Source organism: Manacus candei, unplaced genomic scaffold, assembly GCF_025592945.1.
Source record: "Manacus candei isolate 608988 ecotype Guabito, Panama unplaced genomic scaffold, ASM2559294v1 h1tg000094l, whole genome shotgun sequence".
NCBI classification, from domain to species: Eukaryota; Metazoa; Chordata; class Aves; order Passeriformes; family Pipridae; genus Manacus; species Manacus candei.
In genome coordinates, this window is record NW_026138142.1 from 2,898,675 (window position 1) to 2,924,023 (window position 25,349).

The 25,349-nt window shown below is 42.0% G+C and overlaps 1 protein-coding gene across 1 annotated transcript in view; it reads right to left on the reverse strand.

Annotated features, from left to right (window-relative positions):
• OXSR1 (oxidative stress responsive kinase 1) overlaps positions 1–25,349 on the reverse strand; it is a 92,205-nt gene that overhangs the window by 9,122 nt on the left and 57,734 nt on the right. The window contains exons 6-13 of the mRNA XM_051768367.1: positions 18,202–18,311; positions 14,660–14,761; positions 11,934–12,067; positions 10,058–10,106; positions 7,390–7,455; positions 7,020–7,142; positions 2,376–2,411; positions 545–745 (exon numbers count right to left, since the gene is read on the reverse strand). Of these exons, the coding sequence (XP_051624327.1) occupies positions 545–745; positions 2,376–2,411; positions 7,020–7,142; positions 7,390–7,455; positions 10,058–10,106; positions 11,934–12,067; positions 14,660–14,761; positions 18,202–18,311 (821 nt within the window). The remainder of the gene's footprint in view (positions 1–544; positions 746–2,375; positions 2,412–7,019; positions 7,143–7,389; positions 7,456–10,057; positions 10,107–11,933; positions 12,068–14,659; positions 14,762–18,201; positions 18,312–25,349) is intronic.

Sequence of the window (25,349 nt, forward strand, 5' to 3'; positions counted from 1 at the left end):
TCAGTGTCTTTTATAAAACGTGTGCCATCACTCAGGAGCCAAGCAAGTTCTGCAGTGCTTTACTCCAGTAAACCACATGTTCTAAGTGTCTCAGAAATTGTTTGGGTTGGCCATTGTCCTGTGACATTTGGAGAACTGAGGTCCTAGTTTCTCCCTCACTTTTCTCTCCACTTTTACCCACAGGTGCCAGTGGTGTTGAGACACGAAGTCAGAGTCTGTTTGTGCTTCACCTTAAATACCAGGAACAAGCAGCTTCCACTTAAATGAGACTATCTTTTTTTCTTACCTTTGACCTTGCCTCAAGCCAGAGTCTACTCCCTGAACAGCATAAAAAGTCACTGCTTACCCACAGAAGAATAATGAAAAACTGCCACACCTACACTGACCATCTTCCTTTTGCAAGCACCAGCTGTCCTTGTGCAGAAACTGCAGCACTAAATCAGCTTCAGACAAGAAACTTCCATGGCTTCAGATCATTCTAGCATGTCTGGAACAGAACAGCTAAGTGCACCTGAAAGCTGGTAGGAAGGGCTTCTGCTCTTACCTGGGCTGCTGCTGGGGCTGCTGCTGCTGGAGCTGCTGCTGCTGGAGCTGCTGCTGCTGGAGCTGCTGGAGGAGCCTGACTAGGTGGAGGTACAGCAGTTTGAGGTTGTGCAGGTGCTTGTCCTGCAGCCTGAGGTAGTTGAGTAGGTGCCTGTGCTGGAGCATTGAGTGAAGGACCTGGAGGCTCAGCTGACGGAAAGAGCTGCAAGTAAAAAGGAGTTTTAACGAGAAGAGGAACTCAAGAGTTCTGACTCAAGCACCAGCTTTCCCAGAAATGCTTGTTTGCGACATAAATCACTTAGAGAAGTTCAATGCCAGGGGCACTACCAGGCCTCCAGGATGCTAACGCTGATCCCAAGCTGGCGTTCAAGGGGTTTAATGTGTCCTGACATTTGCAAGTTTTACCCATCTGTAAAGAAGGATAAGAAACCAAGATACCAGCATGAGCATGGATCTTGGACAAAAATTACACTCTGTGGCAAGGCTGAATGCACACAGATCATATCCCAGGTTGGATGAGAGCACCCTATCCTCCAGTTTCCCTCTTTCTCGGAATCCGAGTCCTACTTACAGTTCCAAGCAGCCATGCTGTCACAGCAGAAATACCCTGCTTTGACTTGTCTTTCCCTTCAGAGAACAAAACCTAGCAAAGCAGTAAGATAACTATCGACAACTGATCCATTCAGAAAAGTCAGAGTCAGAGCAATCTGGATATTCAATGAAAAGTGAATTCAGCGTTCTTCAAAACACACCAGACAAGGTTTAGGATTGGACTTTATTAAAGTCAACCTCTTGGGGGAAAAAATAAATTAAAAAAAATTAATTTGAGGGTGGGGAAAAGAGGTAAATGAAAGTTCAATCTTTTTTACCTCTTGTTATTCAGAACAGAGAAAACGATTTTGGCACTGGAGTCAACTGTCAGCTTGCTGGCACTTCAGTGTGCCCTTCAGCTTACTCTGATGGGTTGTAGGAAATATAAATCACCTTGATTGTTGAAAACTTTGGCAGGAGACCTCCAAATCACAATATATATTAAAGGATGCGTTACAATGGGAAAATTCATCCCAAAGGGATTCTGGTTTTCAGCTTTTTCTTTGAATTTAGAATTTATGTCAAATTACAGTGCCAGAACTATAGTGTTTCTTAAGATCTTCCTCTATAAACATTTCTGGGAAACGAAGGAAGAACAGGAGAGCCCAACCCAAGATGAATTTCTAGGAGATAGCTCTGTTTATCTTTCCACACAGGTAGGGAAAAGACAGACATAGCACAGTCTCTGGAAGATAAGCAGTCCCTATCACTGAGAGATAAGATACACCAACACTCCTAACGCAAGAAACAGTTCAGAACTGAAGGAAGACTACAAATTGCAACTGAAGACTTGTTTGCTATCAAATATCACTACAGATTCCTTTCACAGTTCTGAGCAGATTCTGAGTTCTCTGGTTCCAAACTAGAGAATTTGACTATGCAAACCAGAAATCTCAAAGTTGTGTTCTGTTGAGCTTGTGTTGGGTTTTTTTAAAAGAGGAAATGGAAACACAGCTGTTTTGCTTTAATTATTCTTGTGACCAATTCATTACCTTAAAATATACAGACTTTTGCCATAGCAAATAAAGTAGACAAGACATACACCAAACTCCAGGAAGAGCTCTTGGCATTACACAGCCAAGAATTCCTTTTATGGAGAGCTCTTCAAACAGAGCTCAGCTAGATACACTAGCTTCTACTTCACACAATACTGCTTTCAAAGGCTAATAAAGCATGTTCCTAGAAACAACAGCAATAACTAGGAGTCACCATTTCAGGAAGCCACTGTCTATTCAACTTACCTCGGAATTCTGTACAGGTTCTTTCACTCTGGGAGACTGAAAAACAGAGAAAAAGCTGTCAGTGCTTCAATGAAAGTGAAACCTACTGACTAGGACATGTGAGAACCATACTGACTGTGAGAAACCTACATAACTGTTTCGGATTAAATATGTGTATTAGCAAGCACAACAAAAGGAATATCACACAATTTGTTGTGATGTTGTACCACCCAGAAACACAATCAATGTTTCAGAATTTGCAATTGATACTTCCACATTGGCACATGACACCCTAAGCTGCTATCATTGTTACCCATTAGGAAAATCCAGGACTCTGGAAGATCACTCAGATTGGATCAAATTACTTATGCACCAAGATGGCAAAATCCATTTTAAGCTACCCAAGCCTGGAAGAAAACGATAAGCCACACAAATCTGCCTGGCAGAATTCTGCTAGAAAACAAATCCTCTTTGTATACTTAGAGAAGTAGTTTGCAAACCAAGTTCCTTAAAACATATAAAACCTTTGTGGGGTGGGAGGGGGGAATCAGCCTTGGTTATGCTGCTTTATAGAAGGAAATCCCTGGCCTGCTCTCCCTGCCCTTGGACTCTACATTATGCTGTAGCTCTTTGTGAGAGAAAGCAGAGAACTGACAGGTGTACAGAGTTCAGCAGTGAAACAAAGAGATCAGTGGAACAAAGGAGAAAGAGCAGTCAGAGTAATGTGACCAACCTTTGCTTATCAGTAAAACAAAGATAACAGCATTAGCTGTTTCACATGAGCAGAAAGGAATTGCCAAGCAGGGAAGCTCTGCAATTAAGAGAAGCTTAGGCTTCCAACAGGTCCAATTATTATATGGAGATAGGTAGGATGGTTTGGTCCATGCTGGGATTAATAAAATAGGTGTTCCTTTCTCCACACAATGGTCTAACAGACAGGTTGCTATTTGGACAGTAGAAGCTCAGCAGCATGACATTAAGCCTCATCATGCCACTATCCTGAGCCAGTCTATGCAGTAACCAAAGCCACTACCTCACCAAGTGCAGATCAGAGCAATCTGTAACATATTACTCGGAAGCTTCTCATGAGAAAAGGTTAAAAAGTCTTATTCTCAGAACAGTAAATTGTGAAAAGCCCTCTGGACAGGAGGAGAAGGAACATTTCCCTCACAATGACTGTGTGCAGGCAGTGTCAGGAAAAAAGTCATGCAGCTGGAAAGGTAAAGCCTGAAATCCATCTCAATGTGCTCAGCCTTCGCTTGACAGTTACCAGGCAAGATGAAAAACGTGGCATTGCTCCCAGAGAAACAGCCATGCTCCACATCTGCAGGCCACAGCTGCTGCGCTTTTCTTTCAGGCACAAAGCTCATATCCAAGAGTACCTGGATGCCTCAAGGAATTACGTAAAAGGAACTTGTCTGAGAGATCACAGTGTGCTAAACACTGTACAGACAAGTAAGGAAACACAGGCTCTGTCCCTCAGCTAACAGCTAACCCAGATAAATGACAACCAGAAGTGTTGAGAGCTGGTTGAACATGAGCCAGCGTGTGCCCAGGTGGCCAAGAAAGTCAATGGCACGTGGCCTGTGTCACCAACAGTGTGTCCAGCAGGTTCAGGGCAGTGGTTGTCCCCCTGTGCTGGGCACTGATGAGTCTGCACCTTGACTCCTGTGTTCAGTTTTGGGCCCTTCACTAGAAGAAGGACAGTGGGGTGCTGGAGCAGGTCCAAAGAAGGGCAACAGAACTAGGGAAGGGTCTGGAGCACATGTCCTATGAGAAGCAGCTGAGGGAGCTGGGCGTGTTTAGCCTGGAGAAAAGGAGGGTCAGAAGAGACTTTATTGTTCTCTAGAACTGCCTGAAAGGAGGTTGTAGCCAGGTGGGGGTCAGTCTCTTCTCCCAGGTAACAAGAGATAACACAAAGGAAATGGCCTCAAATTACACCAAGGAATGTTTAAATTGGCTGTTAGGAAACATTTTTTCACTGATAAGGTGGCCAGACATCGGGACAGGCTGCCAAGGGAAGTGGTAGAGTCACCATCCCTGGAAGCCTTCAGAAAACATGTAGATGTGGCACTTGGGGACAGAGTTTAGAGGTGAACATGGTGGTTCTGCGTGAACAGTTGGACTTGACAACCCTGGAGGTCTTTTTCAACCTTAACAACTCTACGATTTTATGAAAAACATGGACAGAAAGAAAACAGGACAAACATTAAAAGGCACGAATAGGATGACTTGGGGGGTTAGTTCTAACTAATTTTTGCTTGTGTAATCAATGATGTGAGTAAGCAGTGATATGTGACCACACAACTCACCAGTGCACAGATTTATTGGGCAAAAGAACGTGAACGATTTAAGAGCCTGGAGAACACAACTGCTTTAATTTGCTTTAATTTGAATTCAAGCTTTTAAATGCAGAGAGGAAGTTCAGTAAGTCTTTATATCCAAAAGGTAATGCTGAGCCAATAATTCACCATATTTAACAAATTGAAGAGATACTTCTGGGTCTGAGTATAATAAATATTTGTCTGCTTTCAGGTGCAAACCTAGCAAGAGACTTGTAAAATCCATGTTTGTACACAATAAATTCACCCTATTTTTTCTGTAAAGTGGAAACAAGTAAAAAATACAAACACTTTTCATTTATGTAGATGCTTTTATGAACGTTAATACTTCAGTATTTTGGCAAGTTAAGTCAGTCTGCAAGGCCTCACTTTAAGGCTGACAGCAATAAAATAGAGGTACAGATGGAATCACAGAATCACAAAATCGTTTGAGTTGGAAAAGACCTTTAAAGAGCATCTACTCCACCCCCATTGCAATGGGCAGGAATAAAAGGTGACACCTAGTTAACACAAGTTATTCTATCCAACAACTTAGTTAAAATTGCAGAGGGATTTACAGACAGGAGGAATTTACACCCTGTGTTTGAAATACAGCCAAAAACACAGGATAAACACTAGTCCTCAATAGCACCACCATATTCATGGCAAAAATCAGAAGTTTGTATACAAGTCTTAGAACTGCTTGAAAAGGATCAAACTCAAGTACCCAGGCAGACATGCAGTGAGGTTGAAGATGCCATGGTGCCCTTCCTGATATCCTTGAACATATGGGTTTCCCAAAGTTCTGTGGTATATATACATGGGCTGCCTTCAGAATCTACATTCAGGTAACTCAATTAAGACCTCCTACACCAACACCCCCCTAAAGGATTGCTGAACAGGAGACCTACAAGTAAAAAGGCCAAGCACAGCCCAAATTAGAGCAACCAGAACAGACAGCAGCACAAGGAAATATGCCAAAGCATCAAGAAAAAACTGGCTTGTAAAGGAGCTTGTAAACATGTGTGTCAATCTGCTTCTTTCTGCCTAAGAGGAATGAAACAAGTACTGTTCAAAACACAGTAAACAGGGTTAAGTCATAGTACCCTGAGCTTAGAGACAAGATACAACAAGTTCTAAGTAATCTCTGAAAGAGAATTAGGGTCTCTTACAACATTGCCTCCTAAAATTTGATCATATTTAAACCTACAAAAGGAATTTAGAAGAATTCAGCTTATAAAGCACCAAAGCAGTAGCCACCTGGTACCAAGATCTTCCTTGACTGTGTAATATGAAGCTGGACACAGTAAGCTCTTTAAAAAGTCACGATAATTGTTCTCACAAATAATGGAATTATTATATTAGTAGTGGCTTTTAAAAACCCAAGCATTTCAAAAGATGCTAAAAAGATGCAAAATCCTGCATTTAATAATTAAATGCCTATTCAAAACAGTAGCAGAAGGAAGACTAACGAAAGAGAAATTAAAAAATTTGTAAAGGAATAAATGCTTCAAACAAATACTGAGGGTTTTTTTCTCTTTTACAGTGAAAAGCTTCCTCTAAAAATCCTTCACTGTCTCACTAATTCAATTACAGGATGATTAAAACCCAAGGTTTACTTCACGCCACCTGCTGTAGTGAAAAGGGACCAGGCAAACCATCACAAGCAAAACCCACACTGCTGACTGCTGGGGGAAGACAGCCTGAAAATTCACTGCAATCTTTTAGCTGATCATTATGCATTACTCCTCTGTGCTCCTGGGGATTAGTCTGGGTTTGAGGGGCTTTGTGCATGTGTTGGGAGAGGGGAAAGTGGTGATTTTTTGAGTATTTTCAAGTGCTGGACCAATCACTCCTGTGACTTCAGGGATGCTGTAAGGTTTTCAACCAGGACTAATTGATCTCGGTGTAACTGAGGGGATGAAACCTTGTGTGCCATAAGCACAGGCCCTATTGATTTTAGCTCCATCCTGGAGAGGGCAGCAGGACAAAACCTCTCCTGATATTTCCAGAAGAAAGCATCTCAAATAGTCAGCACCCTTAAAGGGAATGTCTTGGCTCCAGTGAATTAGTATGCTGAGCTGGGAGCAGAGCAATGTGAGAATGCACATTTCCAATTACGCTGAACATCCCTGGATGAGATCAGCTGTGCCCCACAATGATGACAGAAAAGATCAATACAATTTCTTCAACCTTCAGTCTGCTTTCTCTGCTTCAGCTCCAAACTCCACGGCAGGGATTGTAATTTGCTGTGTATCACACTTCAGACCACGTGCTTCCCAAATACATTTAGACGTACTACAAGTGGAAAACAAAACAGAGACAGTGAAGTTTGAGGACTCACCCTGAGCTGTGAAATTGCTGCTCTGCCTTCCTCACTTTCTTCATCTAGTTCATCATCACTCCATTCCCAGCCACCATCTTCAGTCTTATGAAGACGCCCACTGGAGCCTGGGACCCTCCGGACCTGCTCGGAACAAAGACAGAGAGCTTGTATCAAGCAAACAGTTTCTACAGTTGGTCTTTTTTTAGGAGGTACAGCACCAGAGCATCTTCAGGTTGCATCACCTGCCAGGGTACCTGAGTATTTTATTGAAATGTCTAGTTTTGTATCTAGAAAATGCTGTACTACACTAATTATCATTAAAAATGTGAACGCAAACCTAAAATACTAGTACAACAGCAACAGCAAGAGCCCGGGAGGTTTTCAGTACCTTTTTGGATCTTTCAGTGATTGTTGGTGCTCTCTGCAACATCTTCTCTTGCAAAAATTCTTTATTCTGCAAAAGAAAAAAATACCAAACATTTGCTTTGCTGAAAATGCCCTTTGATTCCTTCAGTGTCTCTGATAAAGTAACTGTTAAGCTATTTCTAGCAGAAAGTGGTTCACGTGTCTCACCCCCATACTAACCACTTCCTTACTCTCAACTACTGTATATGAAGTTTCATCCTAAATACCTTTTCAGGTAGCAGTGACACTTTCCCTTTGTAAAGTGATATGGAATTAACAACTGAGGAGTTGGATATTATTATGATTTACTGGGAAACACACTTATTATACTGCAGCATCTGACACCCTGCTGAGGCATTTGGCATTCTTCCACCAGCAGATACTACACCACCTGGATCCAACCCCTTTGCTTTATCTTACTCCTAAATTTATGCCTGTCCAACTGTCAAAGGCAAACCTCAGATGTCAGGCAGGCTGGGATGCAGGAATCCCTTTATGCTGGAGTAATAAGATCGAGGAATTAGGGCAGCAACATTGAAAGTGAATGAAAAAACATATAGCATTTATGTTTAGAGAGGAAGTAAATGCAGTGATCATGACAGATTAAACACTGGGAAACTGCTGTGATGCTTTATTGTATTAAATTTCCTCTTCAGCAAGATGCTCCAGACTGGAATGTGGGCTCCTGGTAGTATGATTTTCTGACTGCTGGACTGCAAGGTCAAACTTCAGGATGGAGAGGAGGTGGGAGAAGCCAGGTAGGCACCGTGGCATTGGCACTGGGATTTAGCTGGGTATTCCACAGCACACAAGTGAGGATGGAAAGCCCTGTTGTCTCTGGCCATGCACTGCTCCCAGAACTCCCCTGCACTGGTTGCTTGCAGGCAGGATGGGGAATCTCAAGACACATGCTGTCATTCCTGATAAGTGGCTCTCAGCATTATCAAACCATACTTTCACATAACATAAACTGTATTTAAATATATGACTCAATATAGATGTGTAGAAGTTGGATTCTTCAGCCCTCAAGTTCCAGCTGTCAGCTTGGCAGTGGCTGATGTATGACAGTAATTGAACCCTAAGTGTGAACTGGAACACGTTTTCACTTCAGATGCCGGGTTAAGTATTGCCTCATTTGCAATAATGTTAATTTTCTATCAGCACACATGCTAATATGTTACTCTACGGCAGCTTAATGAAAGCACAAAGGAGATTTAACACACAATGAAGTGTAAAGTGATCCAGAACTCGCATAACAAAACAGAGAAAGGTCAGCAATGTGTAAGCCATCTTGTCACTTCATACACCAAGTGTGCATCCAGCATACAGATGCCTAAAATCCCACCACAGACAGTGAAAACCCAGTTAATATTGTCAAGAGCCCAGACATCAATTAAACATGCCCTAAAGCAAACTGCTACATTTCATAAACTGGATCAATCTCTAGACTTCTTTAGTTCACAGAATTATCAAATCACAGAATACCCTGAGACTGAAGGGACAGGCAGGGATCATCAGCTCCTGGTCCTGCATAGGACAGCCCCAAGAATCCTTCCACGTGCCTGAGAGTGTTGTCCAAACACTTCTTGCCCTCTGCCAGGTTTGGTGCCATGACCACTGGCACAGGGAGCCTGTTCCAATGTTCAGCCACTCTCTGGGTGAAGAACCTTTTCCCTAATATCCAAGCTAAACCTCCCCTGATGCAGCTCCATGCTCTTCCCTCCGGTCCTGCCACTGGTCACTAAAGAGATCGGTGCCCACCTCTCCACTTCCTCTCATAGGAGGAAGTGCAACCTTCCCTTGGTTGCACCTGTTGGATTTCTGTCAGCTTTAATAGAACATCCAGCTCCTGAACAGATATCTGGATTGGCCACTTCCATTTAAGCATCTTAATCTGGGAGTTGAAAACTACTTTGATTAATTGGTGATGCAGCCGGGCTATCCCAAGCATCGAATCTCTTTCTGACAGTTTAATCTGTATTCTGCTACAAACCCTGTGCATTTTGATCACAAACATGCCACAGAAAAAATAAGGAAACAGAAAATATTTCCTCAGGCCCATGAAAATACAAATTCTCCCTTGTATTATTCCTGTCTCCCTCAATAAGACCCTGCACATTGCATATGCAGTAATCTCCAGGCAGTAATCACATAATGCTTGCTGGCAGTTCACTTCAAGGCTAGAAATGGGAGTTTCCTACTGTTTTGTATCACAGGATCCTCGCTTTCCATATGGCAACACAGGGTGAAATAGATTTAGGTAGCCCTGGCACAGTGGGCCTCATTCACCCTTTGCATACAGACTAATTATAGAGTTTATTAAAATATAAGTTACACTCGCTGCCACAGAGACCTTTATGGTTGGACAGGCAGCCAGAATGGAACCATTACAAGAGAAGAACAAAACCAAAAGGCACACTGAAAGACATTTAAATGCTGAAGAATTTCTAGATAATTTCTCTAATGACAGCACACACAGGAGGTACAGAAGGGGGGTTTCATTCTGTTCCTTCACAATGACCCATTCAACTCACTCAGCTATGCTGGCCCCGAGTGAAACAGCCCACACTCTTGCCAGTAAAGCTGTCACCACACCTATCATGCTTCTGAAAAGTCCTCTCCACAGATCAGTTTAGGAAGTGTGTCCTTACCTTTGCTTTCGTGAAAAATTTGTGTCTTAAGAGTTCTGCTGCTGTGGGTCTGTCAATAAAAACAGATGCAGAAAAGACAATTATAAGTGGTCCCTTTCAACACAACGGTCTTCCAGGTTGCTGTAGCTTCTTGTAACATGGCATCTCTTAAGGGCATCAGCTTCTCCTGCACAATTCCCTAAAAATTAGTCAATGCATTCCAAGTGAATTTTATAACACCAGCAGTCTTTTAAACACTCAGTGTATTCTGACCAAAGCCTATTCTGTTCCAAAGCAATTAGTTACTTGGGACTGGGGGGGGAGAAGTTGCCCCCTTTTTGATGCTGAGCTTGAGACTCTTAGTTAAGAACAGGATCACAGAAACAATTTGCTCAAAATTGAAATCACAGAATCATCACCTACCACAGGAGTGCAGCACTCACTGTGTGCAAGTAACAGCTATTTCAGAGATACTTGATTAAATGTGTGTAATTAGTTCGATTAAACACAGGCGGGATGATCAATCTTTGTCTATTGGAATAGGCACAATTACAAACTATTTTCTCCTTTAAGTCAAACTTTGGAATAAATACTGGGAAGTAAGAGACACCCCTTGGTCAGTTTAGGAGTTTTCTAAAGACTCAAGCCCAAATGAGAAAGTAGCAGCTTAGAGCATTTCCCACACTGAAAACGGTGCTTAAACAGTAACAGAGTTTAATGAGTAACTTGTAAAGGCCATTCATCTCAGGGTTTATTTCATCTCAGACTACTCTAACAAAAAACATTCACCTTATAGCAAGGGAGTCCCTAAAATTATTAAAAAGCGACTGCACTAAGTTCTCCTCTTTGAGAACTCATGGAATATGCCTCCTGCTCCCAGAGTTGGGATGATGCCAGTGGCTGTTAGTGGTGCTTGGGGAGAGAGAAGGGGTGTGCCACGATCCAGAGTGATTATGTATAATCTGATCAGCACACATCCTAACCTGCAGGGATAGGATATGCTTTAGAAAGGTGAAAAAATATCATGCTGTGAAAAAGCCCCAGCTATCAGCATTTATCAAGCACTCCACTGGATTCATTAAGCATTTGAAGTGCATCACATGATGTGTGAGAAGCTTGTGCTCCTGGATCTGACACAAGAGGGAACTGAAAAATGTCTTCATTATTATTATTTTATGAAAGCGCTTTTTCCTTTCCAGAATTAAGTTTGCTTACTGAGGAGGAAAAGGAGGGGGTAAAAAGAAACCCTAAGAGGTATTAAAAATGACACAACAAACACCCCCTCAGTGCTATTTCCTACAATGCTGAGTAGTCAAGATATTGTTCAAGGAAGGCTGAAAGTGTCATCAGGTCACTTAAGCAATCTGCATTGATGAAAACATGCTGGTAAAATTTGCCAGTGTTTTTCCTAATTTCTCCTCCAAACCAAATATTACTTGTAATTAAACAAGCCAAAACTACACTGAAAGCCTTCTTTGCACTGGCAAATTTTAAAAAAGTTTATTTACACAGTTTTGTAAGAAAACACACATTGCCCAACCTGCAATTTCTAGTTTATAAATACAGAGCAGTTTTGACTGGAAACAAAACATGAACTGCAGTCACCTGCTGGAGGTGGCAAGGGGAGAACAGCCCTGCCCACACAGTGGACTGGGATGCACTCTCATTAACCCAAATGGGGGATGTGTGCCCTGGCCAGGCACCATGCCAGACATTTATCCACAAAAATAAGGACAGCCAAGAGAATTTGTTGCCACACAGCAAGACTGCTGTGTTCATTGTGACTGAAAGGCTGGAGGGGCAGAGTGCATCAACTTCAAAAAAACAGGGAATACAATGAGGTTTGTGAGTTTGTTGGGGTTTTTTTAAAATTTATTTTGGTGTCACCCGTTCTTACCTTTTTTCAGGGTCTTTTTGTAGGCACGATGAAATCATCTTCCTAAATGATTTCCCATACTTCTTCAGCATCTCCTTATCTTGCACACCAGTTTCCAAAGATGGGGGATCATTTTGTAGTGTCAGCATTAAAACCTGAAAGAATTATGTCTATTGGCAATGAGATTTTTCTTGGCCTTTGTTAGAGACAGATCTTGGGAAAAATGTATTTTTAGATAAGCATTTTCATCAAGCATCTGAGTCCACCAGAATGTGTTAGCAATTTGTTACTCTTTCCCATCCCATCTCCTGGCCCACAGGGGAGCCTGTGGGCCAAACACAAGGCTGGGATGTGATTTCAGGCCTGTTTAGTGTGATTAAAGGTGCAAGCAGAGCAGAACATCTACCAGCTTTCCTCCTTTGAGATGAGCAGTTGTGCAAGGCATTTGAATCAGTATACCTCCCTGCAGGTATTTCCTAGCTAGAAATCAAATTAATGTAAAGGCAGAAAGGCAACCTAAAAAAATACAAAGGTTTACTTCCATGTACCAGTGCAACAGCAGGTGAAGACATTTCTCACATAAGCACCCATCAAGCCAAGCTGATTATTTCCTTCACATCACTTAGATATTCTGAAGGAAAGGAAGAAAATTACTCATTTCCATTTCCACTACAACTTGTCACCTACATACAGATGAATATCTATTTTTAGAAAAGGAAGCAGCACGTAGCATATTTAAATAGCTTTCAACAGCTATATTGCTTAGGGCAGCAAAAGCCCATCAATCTAGCTGGAATTATACAGTCCATGACAGAATTCCCTGCTTTTTTCAGCACTCCTTGGAGGGTCACTTAATGCATGGGTAATTTTGCTACATAACAAAATTAATCTGCAGTGCAGTACGATTGCATTCAATAAGTAAAAGAGAGAACTCTTCTTTGAAGGCTACACAAGTGGAACCCAAACCTAACAGAATTAGGGACTCAATTCTATCTACCATATACAGCACATGATACTAAATAGGTGATGTTGGTATTCAAAGCTTCATCCCAGGCATTCAAACCACAATAAACAGAAGAACAACTTGCAGAAGCTGCTGAAAAATGCTACCAAATGCACAGAAGGAAATATCAATGAAAGCAGCAACAGCTAAACCAGCAACACATTTTCCTCAACTCCTCCCTGCTCTGCCACAGTCTGTAGGAACTTTGATGGCATTTCTGAACCACTCAGCTACTCAACAGTCCCTACACAGACATGACAAGTCTTAAAATTAATTCTCTAAGAGTTAAACCTGTGCAAAGTCCTGGTATTTAAAGGGATACATGGATGTGCCTGTTCTGAGTTGGGAGTTACTGGATTTCCAAATGCTATTGTAATTGTGGGGTGGGAGGGGATTCACCCAGGTCCTGAAGAGGTGACCCACAACTCATACAGCACTCCAGCAGGCAGGACTCAGAAAAGGAAAGTTTGTCCCATGGTATCACTGAATGATTTGCGTTGGAAGGGACTTAATTCCAATCCCCCTGCCATGGGCAGGGACACCTTCCACTAGCCCAGGTTGCTTCAAGCTTCATCCAACCTGGCCTTGAACACTTCCAAGGACGTGGCATCCATAATTCCTCTGGACAACCTGTTCCAGTGCCTCATCGCCCTCACAGGGAAGAATTTCTTCTTCACATCTAATCTAAATCTTTCCTCTTTTAGTTTAAAGCTGTTCCCCCTTGTCCTATCACTATCTGTCCATGTAAAAGTCCCTCTCCCAGTGCCAAAAACAGAGGGACTTGGCACCCATAAGCTTCATATCCCAGGTAATTACTCTAATCATAAGCTGTGGGGGTATCAAAAGGGGTCTCCACCCCCTCGTGTTTGATCCAAGGGAGCATTCCTCCCAATAAGAGAAGTAAAGAGGGTGGGCCAAAGGGGCTTAAAGTTCTGTGATTGAGACAAGGCCTCATCAGATATCACAAAGGAGGTAAGAAAAAAGATCTCAAAGCTCTGTAGACAGACAGGATGCTTCAGAATTCAACTGGTGAGTGTCAGTTCTTAACTTTAAGAGGTATCCTCCCCCTGAAAGAGCAGCATGTTGGAAGTAACTCCTTGTTCCAGAGTCAGAAAATAGGGAAAGTTAGCCAAATTATAAGGCACTCTGAAGTTCAAGATATTTGACAAAGATTTTTGAAGTGACAGCAAAAAGCATTTCCTTCACTTCAACCTTAATAAAACACCAGTGTTGCCAATACCACACCATTTCACACTGATGTGGTACTTTGCACTGCACAACAAGACTGTGTTGGTGTTAAACAAAACTAGAAATTCTTTTGGATAACTGGGAACATGAGAGGCATCATGAGAATTTCTGAGAGGTGTCAAGAAGGATTATCAGCGCAGGAAAAAGAATGGCTCGCCATCCCAGTGTCACTGGATGCCAGATAACACATTCTGGATCATTATTTATAGCCCTAAAAACATCTGCTGCCTTCAGAGGTTCCAGGATTAAAACACGCAGCGTTTTCCTCAATAATGGTGAGACTCAGGATCTAAGTAAAAGCTGTGCAGTTTCAGGCAATGCTGATTAAGTGGTGTATTTTTAAAAGGTGACTTCAGATAAATCCAAGAACATCATGATCCACAGGTGCAAGTTGAGAGGACAAACTCTTCTATACAACATGCCGGCCAAATTCTTGGAAACACCCACAGAACACACTGATGATTTATCTTGCTCAAGTATTTGGAGACCTGCTCACCTTCATCGGGGGGTATTTATGGTAAGGAGCTGCCCCTGTAGCCAGCTCGATAGCAGTGATCCCAAAGCTCCAGATGTCTGCCTTGAAATCGTATCCTCTGACCTGAAAAATACGAAGAGGATGTTAGTCTGTGCCTCTTATTGTCCTACACTACAATCCCTTTCACCCTTTCCTTCCATTCCCCTCAAATTTGGAGAGACCAGCACTACAGAGATGGAAGAAAGGATTTCTCCCTCCTCTCCTCCAGCTTCTTGTACCTCGAGGAGCTGTTTTAGAAGTGACAGTCTGAGGAAAATCGTGGTTGTGGACTGTACAACTAAGACAGCTCTGCTGTAAACCTCTACATGTACAGAACATAAAGGGGCACTGGGTTAAACCAGGCTCTGACTTCCACACAAAGACACAGAGAGTCATTAAACAGCATAATGAAACTCCCATAGTTAATAGATGGGCTGTTACCCCTCGGGACACACGGCTCACTACACTTTTAGTCAACCGCTTAATCAATGTGACTGCAAACATGCTCCATCCTGGAACTTCAGGACACACCAGCTCAGTAAAAGCCCCCTGCTCCTGCCTGCAGACTAATATTTCCCTCCACTAATTAACAGTAGCTTCTGCACTTGACATTAAACACAGGCTTGTTCAGGAAAATTTATAGCATTTACTTCCCCTCCTGCACAGGAAAAAATATTTCATATGCCAAAGCAGTTACTTCCTCATTATTATTAGGTAATATTTTGGCACTTGCTTTCTCCGCTGCAGGGGAGAGACACTATGTACTAACTTCAAGAGCAGCCACGAAAATCAAAGCGTTTTGGTTGCTCAGGATGGCTTGTATTCCTTCTCATTAGACTATGGAAAAAGGAGAACTGAATCAGAGCAAAGCTAACAGGGACATTGTGCTCAGCTAACCTAACAAGCTTAAGAAAGACACTCATTGTGAGGAAACCAAACAACATTCCCCAAACTACCTTTAGGATAATCTTTAATTTTGGCAAACAAACAAAAAACCCTCCTGCACTATTTGTCATGTAATACTGTAGCTGAACTGAAACTTACTATAGCAACACAAATTTATATCTTGCAGTAATGCCTCCAACACTATAAGCATCATTTTCACGAGGCTTAAATGTCTGAAATGTTTCTTGCAGTGCCTCAGTTTATGAGTGCCATGATTTTGAACAGGTTTCAAGCCAGTTAACTAAACAAGCACAAATATGTAGTATAATTTAAAAGAGCACAGGGCAAGAAGAAAAATGCTGTAAGGGTGGGTTTTTTCCCCCCTCACATTATTTTTAGGTTTTAAGAATAACTTTGGGACATTTCTTAGCTCTGTTTTTCAGTTAATCTTGCAGCACATCAATACACTGAACAAAACCCCATTCCCCAACGGGATTTTAACTGTGTGTGGGGTTTTGAATTATTTCACATAATCCTGCTTGCAAGTGAAAACTATTAAGTTAAAAACTGTCTACAGCAGTTCATCTTGACATCTGTCCAATACATAACTCACCACCCTGCAGTTAGTTTATATCAACATCTATTTTTCTCATCAATTTTTTTTTTTGCCATAAATCTGTGAAGTGAACATACATTAAAAGACAACACCGGGTCATCACATATTAACATGGTAAAGGAAATTAATGATGCTGAAGCAAACCAGGTGCAATTGGGTTGATAATATCTACATATCTAAGGCCAACCTACAGCAACCCCTTTGTCCCTTTTCCCGGTTGGATCTAGTGGCTCAGGGTGACACCTGCTGGAAGGCAGCAAGATGATATAATGGTCATTGAAGGATTTCACATCAGCATCCAAAATACTGCTTTAACATCTGATATTTGCATCCAGTTAGATGTGCACAGCCTTGATGGAGGTATTGCACTCCCTAGACAACCTGTCTCCTCTGGAAACATATCTGTGGGGGACCACCCCTCACTTTGTCACTGAAACCTTTATTTCCCCTTTATAGCTCGCTCCTTGGGATTTTTTTTCCATTTTGTCCTGAGGATTGCAGCTGCAAAGAGGCTGGAGCAGCACCAGTAGTGCTGCAGCACCACAGGACACAACTGACAGAATATCAAGGGACAACTCTGATCTGGCTTTGGAAACACCAAATACTCTATTTTTATTTATTCTTAAATCAACATTAAATTAAAAAATCCAGAAGAATATGACAGTGGAGCAGTTCAGAATCCAATTTACAAAGAGATCCTGACTCAGGAAGTGTGTCTTTCTTCTGTAGTGTTAGACTTACACTCGGAGGATGTTGCAGTAGTGCTGTAACGCACCAGCCCCTCAGTGCCACCATGGGGAGCCACTGGAAAGGCCAAACACTGAAAAAGCCTTTAATCAATAATACATTTCAGCTACTCCAAAGTTACCTCCATTCCTCAAGAAGTTTTAGATATAGGAAAGGATGCATTAAAGTGCTACCACAGTTTTACCTCCACTTCATTTTATAGATATACATGGGGATCTTGTTCAAGTTCCTCTTAAGCTTCAAGATATTTTATTGTGAACAACAGCAAGGAGAAAAGTAACAAGGTGGGATTACTTTAATAAAACAAAATAAAAACTTTAATAAAAATAAATATTTTTCCCAAAATATTTTTGTTAAAAAAATGTGGAAGGAAAAATGGAAAAACATTTATAGCCTGTTATAATTCAGCTTAGGACACCTGTCAAAAACCCTGAGTCCAGCCCTCTGTCGAACTGATTTTAAGGGAATACAGGATAGTTTTCAGAATGCCCACGGCACTGAATGTCAATGCCATCAACAGCTACTGCAAATGCCCTGTCAGGACTGAGAGGTAATTTTGTTTGTGGATCTTGCTCAGAAATGGGCAATGATATTTTACAGTAAACAGAGCTTCCAGGTAGCCTTCATCAGAAGTCACACAGACAACGCTTCTGAAGTTTAGTCTAGAAGCAGTGGAGGACAACAAGTGACATATCTCCACCCAAGGGGAAGAACTACGACATCTTTTAGAGAGCCAAAAGAGCAGCGGAGGAAGGGGGAAATGCAAGCATTCCTCAGCTTTTACAGCCTGGATACTCACGAGCCAAGAGAAGCTAAATACCTGAATAAAGTCAACTGCATGTTATTTTCCTGTAATAACTCCCCACTTTGACACGTCCCAATTAACTACCCTAAGCTGATGTTTGCAAATGCAGAAGAGCATGTTACTGAGCTGTGAATGTGCATATTTACCACACGTGAAACTATTTATATTCTACCTCATATTTATGCAAGAGGGAGGGGCAGGTTAATCTTCTTTATGCAACAGCTGAGCTGTCTCAATCTCACCTTAAGCAGGAGCCTGAAGAGAAGCAATTGGGCAAAAATCTACCCAACACTTAGTATTCCACAGTACAAGCCTGTCTGCAACAGGCAAAGCGAAGAAAATCCTGTGGTTTTAGGAAAACCTTACAGGATGCCAAATTATCATCTTAGTTTGAAGCAAATATAGCCATTGCTGATAACAGGGGATTCCAGGTGCAGATCAGCTCAGAGGACAGTAGGAAAAACAATTCACCTGCTCCATAACTTCTGGTGCCATCCAGCAAGGCGTGCCCACAAAAGTTTTCCTGACTTTATTCCTGGTAATGTCACCACCAGTGGCCAGAAACGCGCTAACGCCAAAGTCTGAAAAGAAAACAAAAGCAGAATTTAATAAGAATTTATTAAGAACACATCCCGAGCAAACTGAAGGGCTGTCCCCTCTTTCCCCTCATATTCCCAGCCACCTATTAAGTACCATACCATGCAGTCATGCATGAGGAGTTTCCTAATAAAGGAAGAATGATCAACAGTTAGCAAAGAGTGCTGGTACACGAACTGCCATTCAGCAGCTCGCCATTCAGTTCCTGGGGACAGCAGAGCTTTCAGCCCTGGCCGGCAGAGAGGAAAATTCCACTTTCCCTTACAGCCCACTGGCCACATTAGAGCCTGCCTGTGCTCCCCCAGCAGACCTGCTGCTGTACAGACCTGCCCCTGCCAGCCACAGTTTATTTAATTTGCATACATTCGTAATGAGAACTGACCCTCCATGAGCATCCTGGTAACATTCCCAGCAAGGAAGGTGGGTGCATAAAAAAATTACTTGATAACATGTAACTGTCCTAACTGCACCCTGCAGATGAGGTATCAGCTCCTTATTCTTGGTGATTTATTACCAGAACATGTTTTCCATGATAATCTCCCATGGCCCAAATGCTCCTTTAACAGGAGCTTGAACTAGTTCCTGGTGACACAGCAGCATTAATTCATTTGCCCCCCAACCAGCCCAACCAGCTCAGGGAAGCCTCACAGACAGGTATTCACACCCTGCACAGCATCACCCTCACCTGGAACATCTTTCACAAGCTGAAGGATGCTCAAGGATGCCCTTTCCACTCACTGGTAATTGTATTTCTTAAGGTAAATCACTCTTATGTGAAAACTATGCTGTCAAAGGTAACCCTGATGTCTTATGCAATTAAGAATTAAATGGAAGACGGGATCTGTTACCAGCAGTAGCAGTATGCAGGGATAGCTATGGGATACAGTATGTTTGTTGAGAGAAGAGCATTACAAAAGATTTGGCAATCAAGTCATTCAGAAGAGGATGGCACTTGAGAAAAAAAAAAAATCATGTGATGGGGAAACTGTAAACACAGAACTGTGTAAGTATTTCTTCCCAATTTTCTCCAAACTACACTGCTTATGTATTACTGAATTATAGGCCTGCAATGGGCCACTCTCCATAACTCAACTTTTTTTTTTTAAACACACTACAAGCAATCAGAATCTTGAATGCCAATTTTAAGACTGATGACAGGCTTGGAGTGCAAGTCTCTGAAATTCCAGGGCTATTTCACATAAAACCAGAACATTATTGACCACAACTGGTTTGAAAATTCTTGAAACTCTGGTGACAGTTAACTGCAAATGCAAAAGCCTTTCCCTCTGTGGCCAGAGGAGCCAGAGTTACTCCATGTCTTAAGGATGTTATACTGAGGCAACAACTGCAACAAAAGATCCCCCTTCACAATTTGCAAGGAATGGTGTCCCTGTGAGGACAGTCTCAGGCTTCCCTCTGCATCACACCAGTAGTGCAACCAGACCCTTCTAATTAGACTTTCAATATTTGAGAAACACCACTGAAGTCATTACTCAGAAAGCTTCCAGCTCACTTTGGTTAGAGACTTCCAAGGACATGGACTTAGTGCTCACTGAAGTCACTACACATGGATAACTGCAAGGTGACATTGCAGGAAGTTTCACAGCAATCACGGGGCTAAAACCAGCACTAGCCAAGGTCTATCATATCATTAGGATTCAGCTTTAGAGATGTGCTGTCCAGTTCTCTTCCCTGTTCCCAAAGGCATCTTGGCTTCCTTCTAACCTTGAAGTTTTAGAACTGTTAGATGGATCCCTGTCCCATCAGCACTACAACCCTTATTTTTCTGGAAACATGCTTTTTGCAACACTGATTTTGCTTTGAGATCTGCCATGTGAGTATCAACCATCCTTGCTTTTCTCAGAAACTGAAGGAGCTTCCTAAAAGATTCAAAGTTATTTGCCTCTTACTGCTCATTACAGGAAGTCTTGCAAGATCTATTGTTCTAAACACAAGAGCAATTAGAAGTTCTTTTAAATAAGATAATACCAACAGAAACTTGTCCAAGTGCCATCAGTATTTTATTGTGATGTGCTGTATTTGAACTTGCATGTATTATCTTACCTCAAGTTTCCATGCAGTCATTTTGAGGGGAAAGGAAATGCTATTCAAAGCAAAAGCATTCCAGCAGTAACAACACAAGTCCTTTAAACATTATTCACCACATCTCACATCAAACATGGGTTTATAAATTCCAGATGGAAACTGGGCCCCTACATCTGCCATCTGAGGTCAGCAAAAAGCTTAAATGGAATTAAAGTTTATTTCATTACATGGTTGATTTATTCAATGTTTTCCCAATCAATTTCCCTCATTTCCAGTGGGCTAAAACAGGCTCAACCAGCCTGTACTACTCTGCTGTAAGGAATGACTTTAAGACCATCTTCTCAAATGTCACCTTACTAACTTTATCCAAGCCCCAGCTACTAAGAATGTGCCTGCTCTCAAGAAATATCTACAAAGCAATAAAATACAATCCTAACCACAAGTTGAGGTTCAGTTCTTACTTCTGAGCAGTTGGTACAATTCTGAGTCTCTGTTCTCCAACAGAAACAGGTTATTTCAAGTGAATTTAACTCTAGAAAATGGGAAAAGCCATGAAATTCAAGACAGCTCAGAAGTGTTTACATTTGTACTCTTCTTTGGCAGCTCATAGTTTATATTGGCTCACTATGGTGACAACTGGAAAGGACTGAATCACCAGAACAGGGAGGAATTGGAAACGCTTGGACCTGGCTTGCAATACCAGTAACCACCACTGCTGGGGATCTACCGACTGTCAGATATTCTAAAGGAGCCCAAATACTGCAGACTTCCAGCAGTCTGTTGGCAAATAGCAGTCTCCAGGATGTCTGGACGAAAGCGGTAGGATTTTTTTTTTCAATCGTTTTTCTGAAGCAGTGTAGAAAATATTCATCTGCTGGAGCTGTGTCAGTGATATAAACCAAAGACTTCTCAAAAAAAGAGAAAAACATATATATCTATATCTATAGATATATAGATATATATATCTCCAGACTCTCTTATCACAGTAAAATCAGTCCAGGATGGGAATGTCAATTCTGTTGATGCAGACTTTGCAAAAAATATGGCAAATGTTGTCTTTTCCAGTAGAAATATCACATGTTTCAAACCACATACCCTACAGGACACCCTGCAGTGGCAACAAAGTTGCGGACCAGTGTTTGAAAAGCATGGCACTAGGCAAAAATTCCTGCTATTAAGATATCCAAGTTATCAAACTTGAAAACTATCCTGGCCACTCAAGAAATATAAAAGCTGAAAGGAAACACTCCATCTGAACAACTCACCAATGCAAGAATGTTGTGGCACATCACAATGTGTATTACCACAGGAATATACATTTCTACCATATTATGCATTGTTTTACCCAAATCTAGAGGTCAGCTTTTAAAATCATCTCTCCTTGGCCATCTCACACTGTAATATTACCTTAATCCTAAAAAGCTACCGCACGTAGCTGCCTACAGTATACACAGAAGCGAAAGACAGGAAGAATGTGCACTAAGAACCAGGACAAAAGCTTGCTGATATCAGAAGGGTTCCTACAGAGTCTGGTGGGTTTGGATCAGACCCTAAAGCAGTTCCCAACTTCAACAGGGGCTGAAAAACTGAATAATCCAATCTTGACTTCAAACCACTCGGAGTTGTTTTTAAACAAAAAGTATTTCAGAAGACAGCACTAAGTGTTTTTGTCACCAGTCACTTTCCTTCTTGTTCAGCTGTTCTCCATCAGAAAATACCTACAGTTGTAGTTAAATGTTTTCCTGCAAACCTTACAGCTTTTAGAGCACTGAAGATGAACAAACCAGGCAGGAAGAGGAGGAAGGCCATGGCAAACAGCAATTTTGTGCTGAGAAAGCAGTAGGTGATCGGACACCAGAGAAAAGGAAGGTTAGTGGAGAACAAAAATCAAAAGCTTCTTTCAAGTTTATATGGATGTACAGTGGTATTGGATCTGTAAATACACACTTGTTCTCCTACTGCACAAAGTAACTTCAGGATGACAAAGCCCAGGCTGGGTGAATCCACCCACTGCCCTTGGAGAAGTGGTTTCAACAACAAAATAGCGCAACATCTCTTCAGGAAACACAGACAGTACAAGTGACACAGAGAAGAAGTTACTTCACATCATGCTGCTGCAGGAGAGGCACTAAAACTCTCCACTGGACACAGAAAAATACCTCTGGCCCTTTTTCTGAAAGGGAGAAGCAGCTCCTGATACAACAGGAGCCATGATACAACACCAGCTGCAATCGACACTTCCCTCCCAAGTCAGATTTGTGCCTTGCCCCTTCTTAGAGCCACTTAATCTCCTAAAGTTAGAGTTTCCTAAGGGAAAGTGGGGAATGACACTGCCTGCACCATAGCTCGCTGTTTATGTAGAGCGCTATTTTAGTACAATGAATTAAGAGCAGTCAGGAACACAGCGAACCGGTGACAAGCTGGCATGGATTTGTGGAAAGTTACACAAATTCAGTTACACAAGTTTTGCCTGGCCTTAACTATCCCCATTTTATAAATAGATAAAGCGAGAGGGGTTGGGCAATTTGCCCAGGATCAATTAGCAAGTCCTGAACAACTTTGTGAAATCTCAATCCACTTCAACCGCTTGGCAGTGTGGCCGTCCCGGGCCATGGCAGGCACTGCGGGCACCTCTTGGATTGCGCGTTAATAATTCCCTGGTTTCAAATCCTGAAGATACCCTGCAACCAAAAAATCCCACCCATGGAGGGATGTGCGCTCTCAGCCCTCAGCAGGCTCTTCTATCATCACATTCAATCACAGAGGGATGGGCAACAGCATTATTTAATACCCCAGTGGACAAAATCAAGGAAAAAAAAGATTTATTCTGTATTCCGACTCAGTAGGATGCTGATATCGTGCCATGGTTGGAGTGTGGCTCACACTGAGCAAGTCTTGTGCACCCTGGGACAGTTTCCCCTCAACCTCTCCCATCCCTTTCCCATCTATCAAGATGCTCACTTCATTTCACAATAATTTATAGGGCCTGCAAAGTTAAGTAAACTGACAAATGCTAAGTCTTGCTTACTGTGAGAAGTCATCTCCTGGTTTATGCAGCAATATTGGTGCTGATGCAGTTTATGTTGACAAGAGTGCTTTTACCCACACAGCTTTTAGACTCCAGGGAGCCAATAAATGCCAGGGCAAAGAGGTTTTATGCCCCGATTAAAAGAAATAACTGCCATGGAGAGGCTGGAACACAAAAGAACATGGCTATCTCAATTTACATTGCAACCACAGCCCAGAACAACGGTATCTGGGAAAGAGTCCTGCTCTCTCCAGAAGACAGATTAATTCAATGTGCAGGAAAACACTTCAAACTGAGAAAGCGACGCTGAATTGTGACAGGCTCTGAAAACCTCGTGCCAAGCCACCAGCCCAAGCCAGTGCCCTTGGAAAAAAAAAAATAAAGTGTTAAGATAGAAGCAAACTGCCTCAGTTTAGTTCTCGCTGGTCAGCTCGGTCTGTTAAAGACAATTTTCTCCTTGGTTCAGTGGATGCACATTTTGAAAGCAAAAGGAGCTACAGAGTTAAAAATAGAGCCATGAGTAAAAATATCAAGTCCCAAGACTTGGGGAGGAGTTTCAACCTGGGAATTTGTGCAGGCCATTAGAGGAATTTTTAGAAATCTCACTCCCAGCAAATGCCCCCGAGTTCACAGATTTCTCCTCCACCCCTTCACCTGCTCCCACAGCAGCTTTCACACCGGATGCACAACCACCAATTCAGAGTTACAAACAGAACCTGAGAAATGTCTGACACACTTTCATCAAGTTGCTTTTTCTGTTCAGCCTTAACAGAATTGCATGGCCCAAATTAACAAAGGAGGCTTTAATTTTCACTAGTTAGATCTGTAGAATCCTGCAGCAAAATTACTGCCATGAATTCTACACAGTGAAAGTTTCCCGTAATTAAATTCACTGATACACTGTGGAGGTACAGCCCAGCAGTGAGGATTCCTCCATTACAGGGATGAGCATTTTTTTTCCAAACCTTGAAAGCACTTTGCTTCTTTTCCTCAAAGGATTTCTAGTTTGAGATATACACTCCTTATTTACATTTAAGAATTACATTTCTTCTGAGACAAGAAGCAGGAATTGTGTCAAGCAGTAGGAAACACACAAGAACACAAGGTTGCAAAGGCCAAACATTGAATAAGACCTTCTTAACAACTGTTCACAGGCAGTGTGGCTTGAGGAATGGCAAGAGGGAAAGGAGTCATTATAAAAGAATGGAAGTCATTCTTCCCTGCTACATTATTTAAATTTTTCATGTACACCAAACCAGCTCCTAGCAGGGAGGTGCCCCATTCACTCTGACCCTCAGGCTTCATTCCACAGCTGATCCATTTTTTGGGTTTTTCCTTCTGGTGTAACTTTCCAGTGAAACTTATACATGTTTGTTTCATGGGAACGCAGTGATGTCATCTAGCTCAGAATTGAAGCACTCAATCAACAGAATTATTCAGAATATGCATTAATATTATTGTCAAAGGCAAGTGCTTTGATCTCGTTGAAACAAATCTCATTTTATTGGGATTGGTTTGCTTCCAGCATTTTTTCCTCCCCAAAGAATTCGCTAGAAATTTTGCTATTTCATCCTGGGTCAGGAGGAAAGGAAGCTTAAGTGTCAGAAATTCCCACAGAAACAAAATCTCGTGTTATGACCAGGTCAGGCTCTTCTCTATTATTCATTAATTTATTTTCGTTTCTTTCAAGTCATCAGCTGCCTCCACAGAAAGGAAAGTGCTTCCTGCCACCGGGTGAACTCGCTGACCTTGGTTGAGTTTAGTGGCCCTGCTGTGGCTGATGAAAAGTCACAGAGTCTCACTGGACCTTCTGCATGTTCAAAGGAAGAGTTTGTAAAGAGGGAACTTTGCACATCTCACAATGCTGCTTTCACAGGATAGGCTGAGAGGTGGATTTCATCATTTAAATGTTGCACATACAAACCACAAGTAGTTCAGTCTAGGGGAG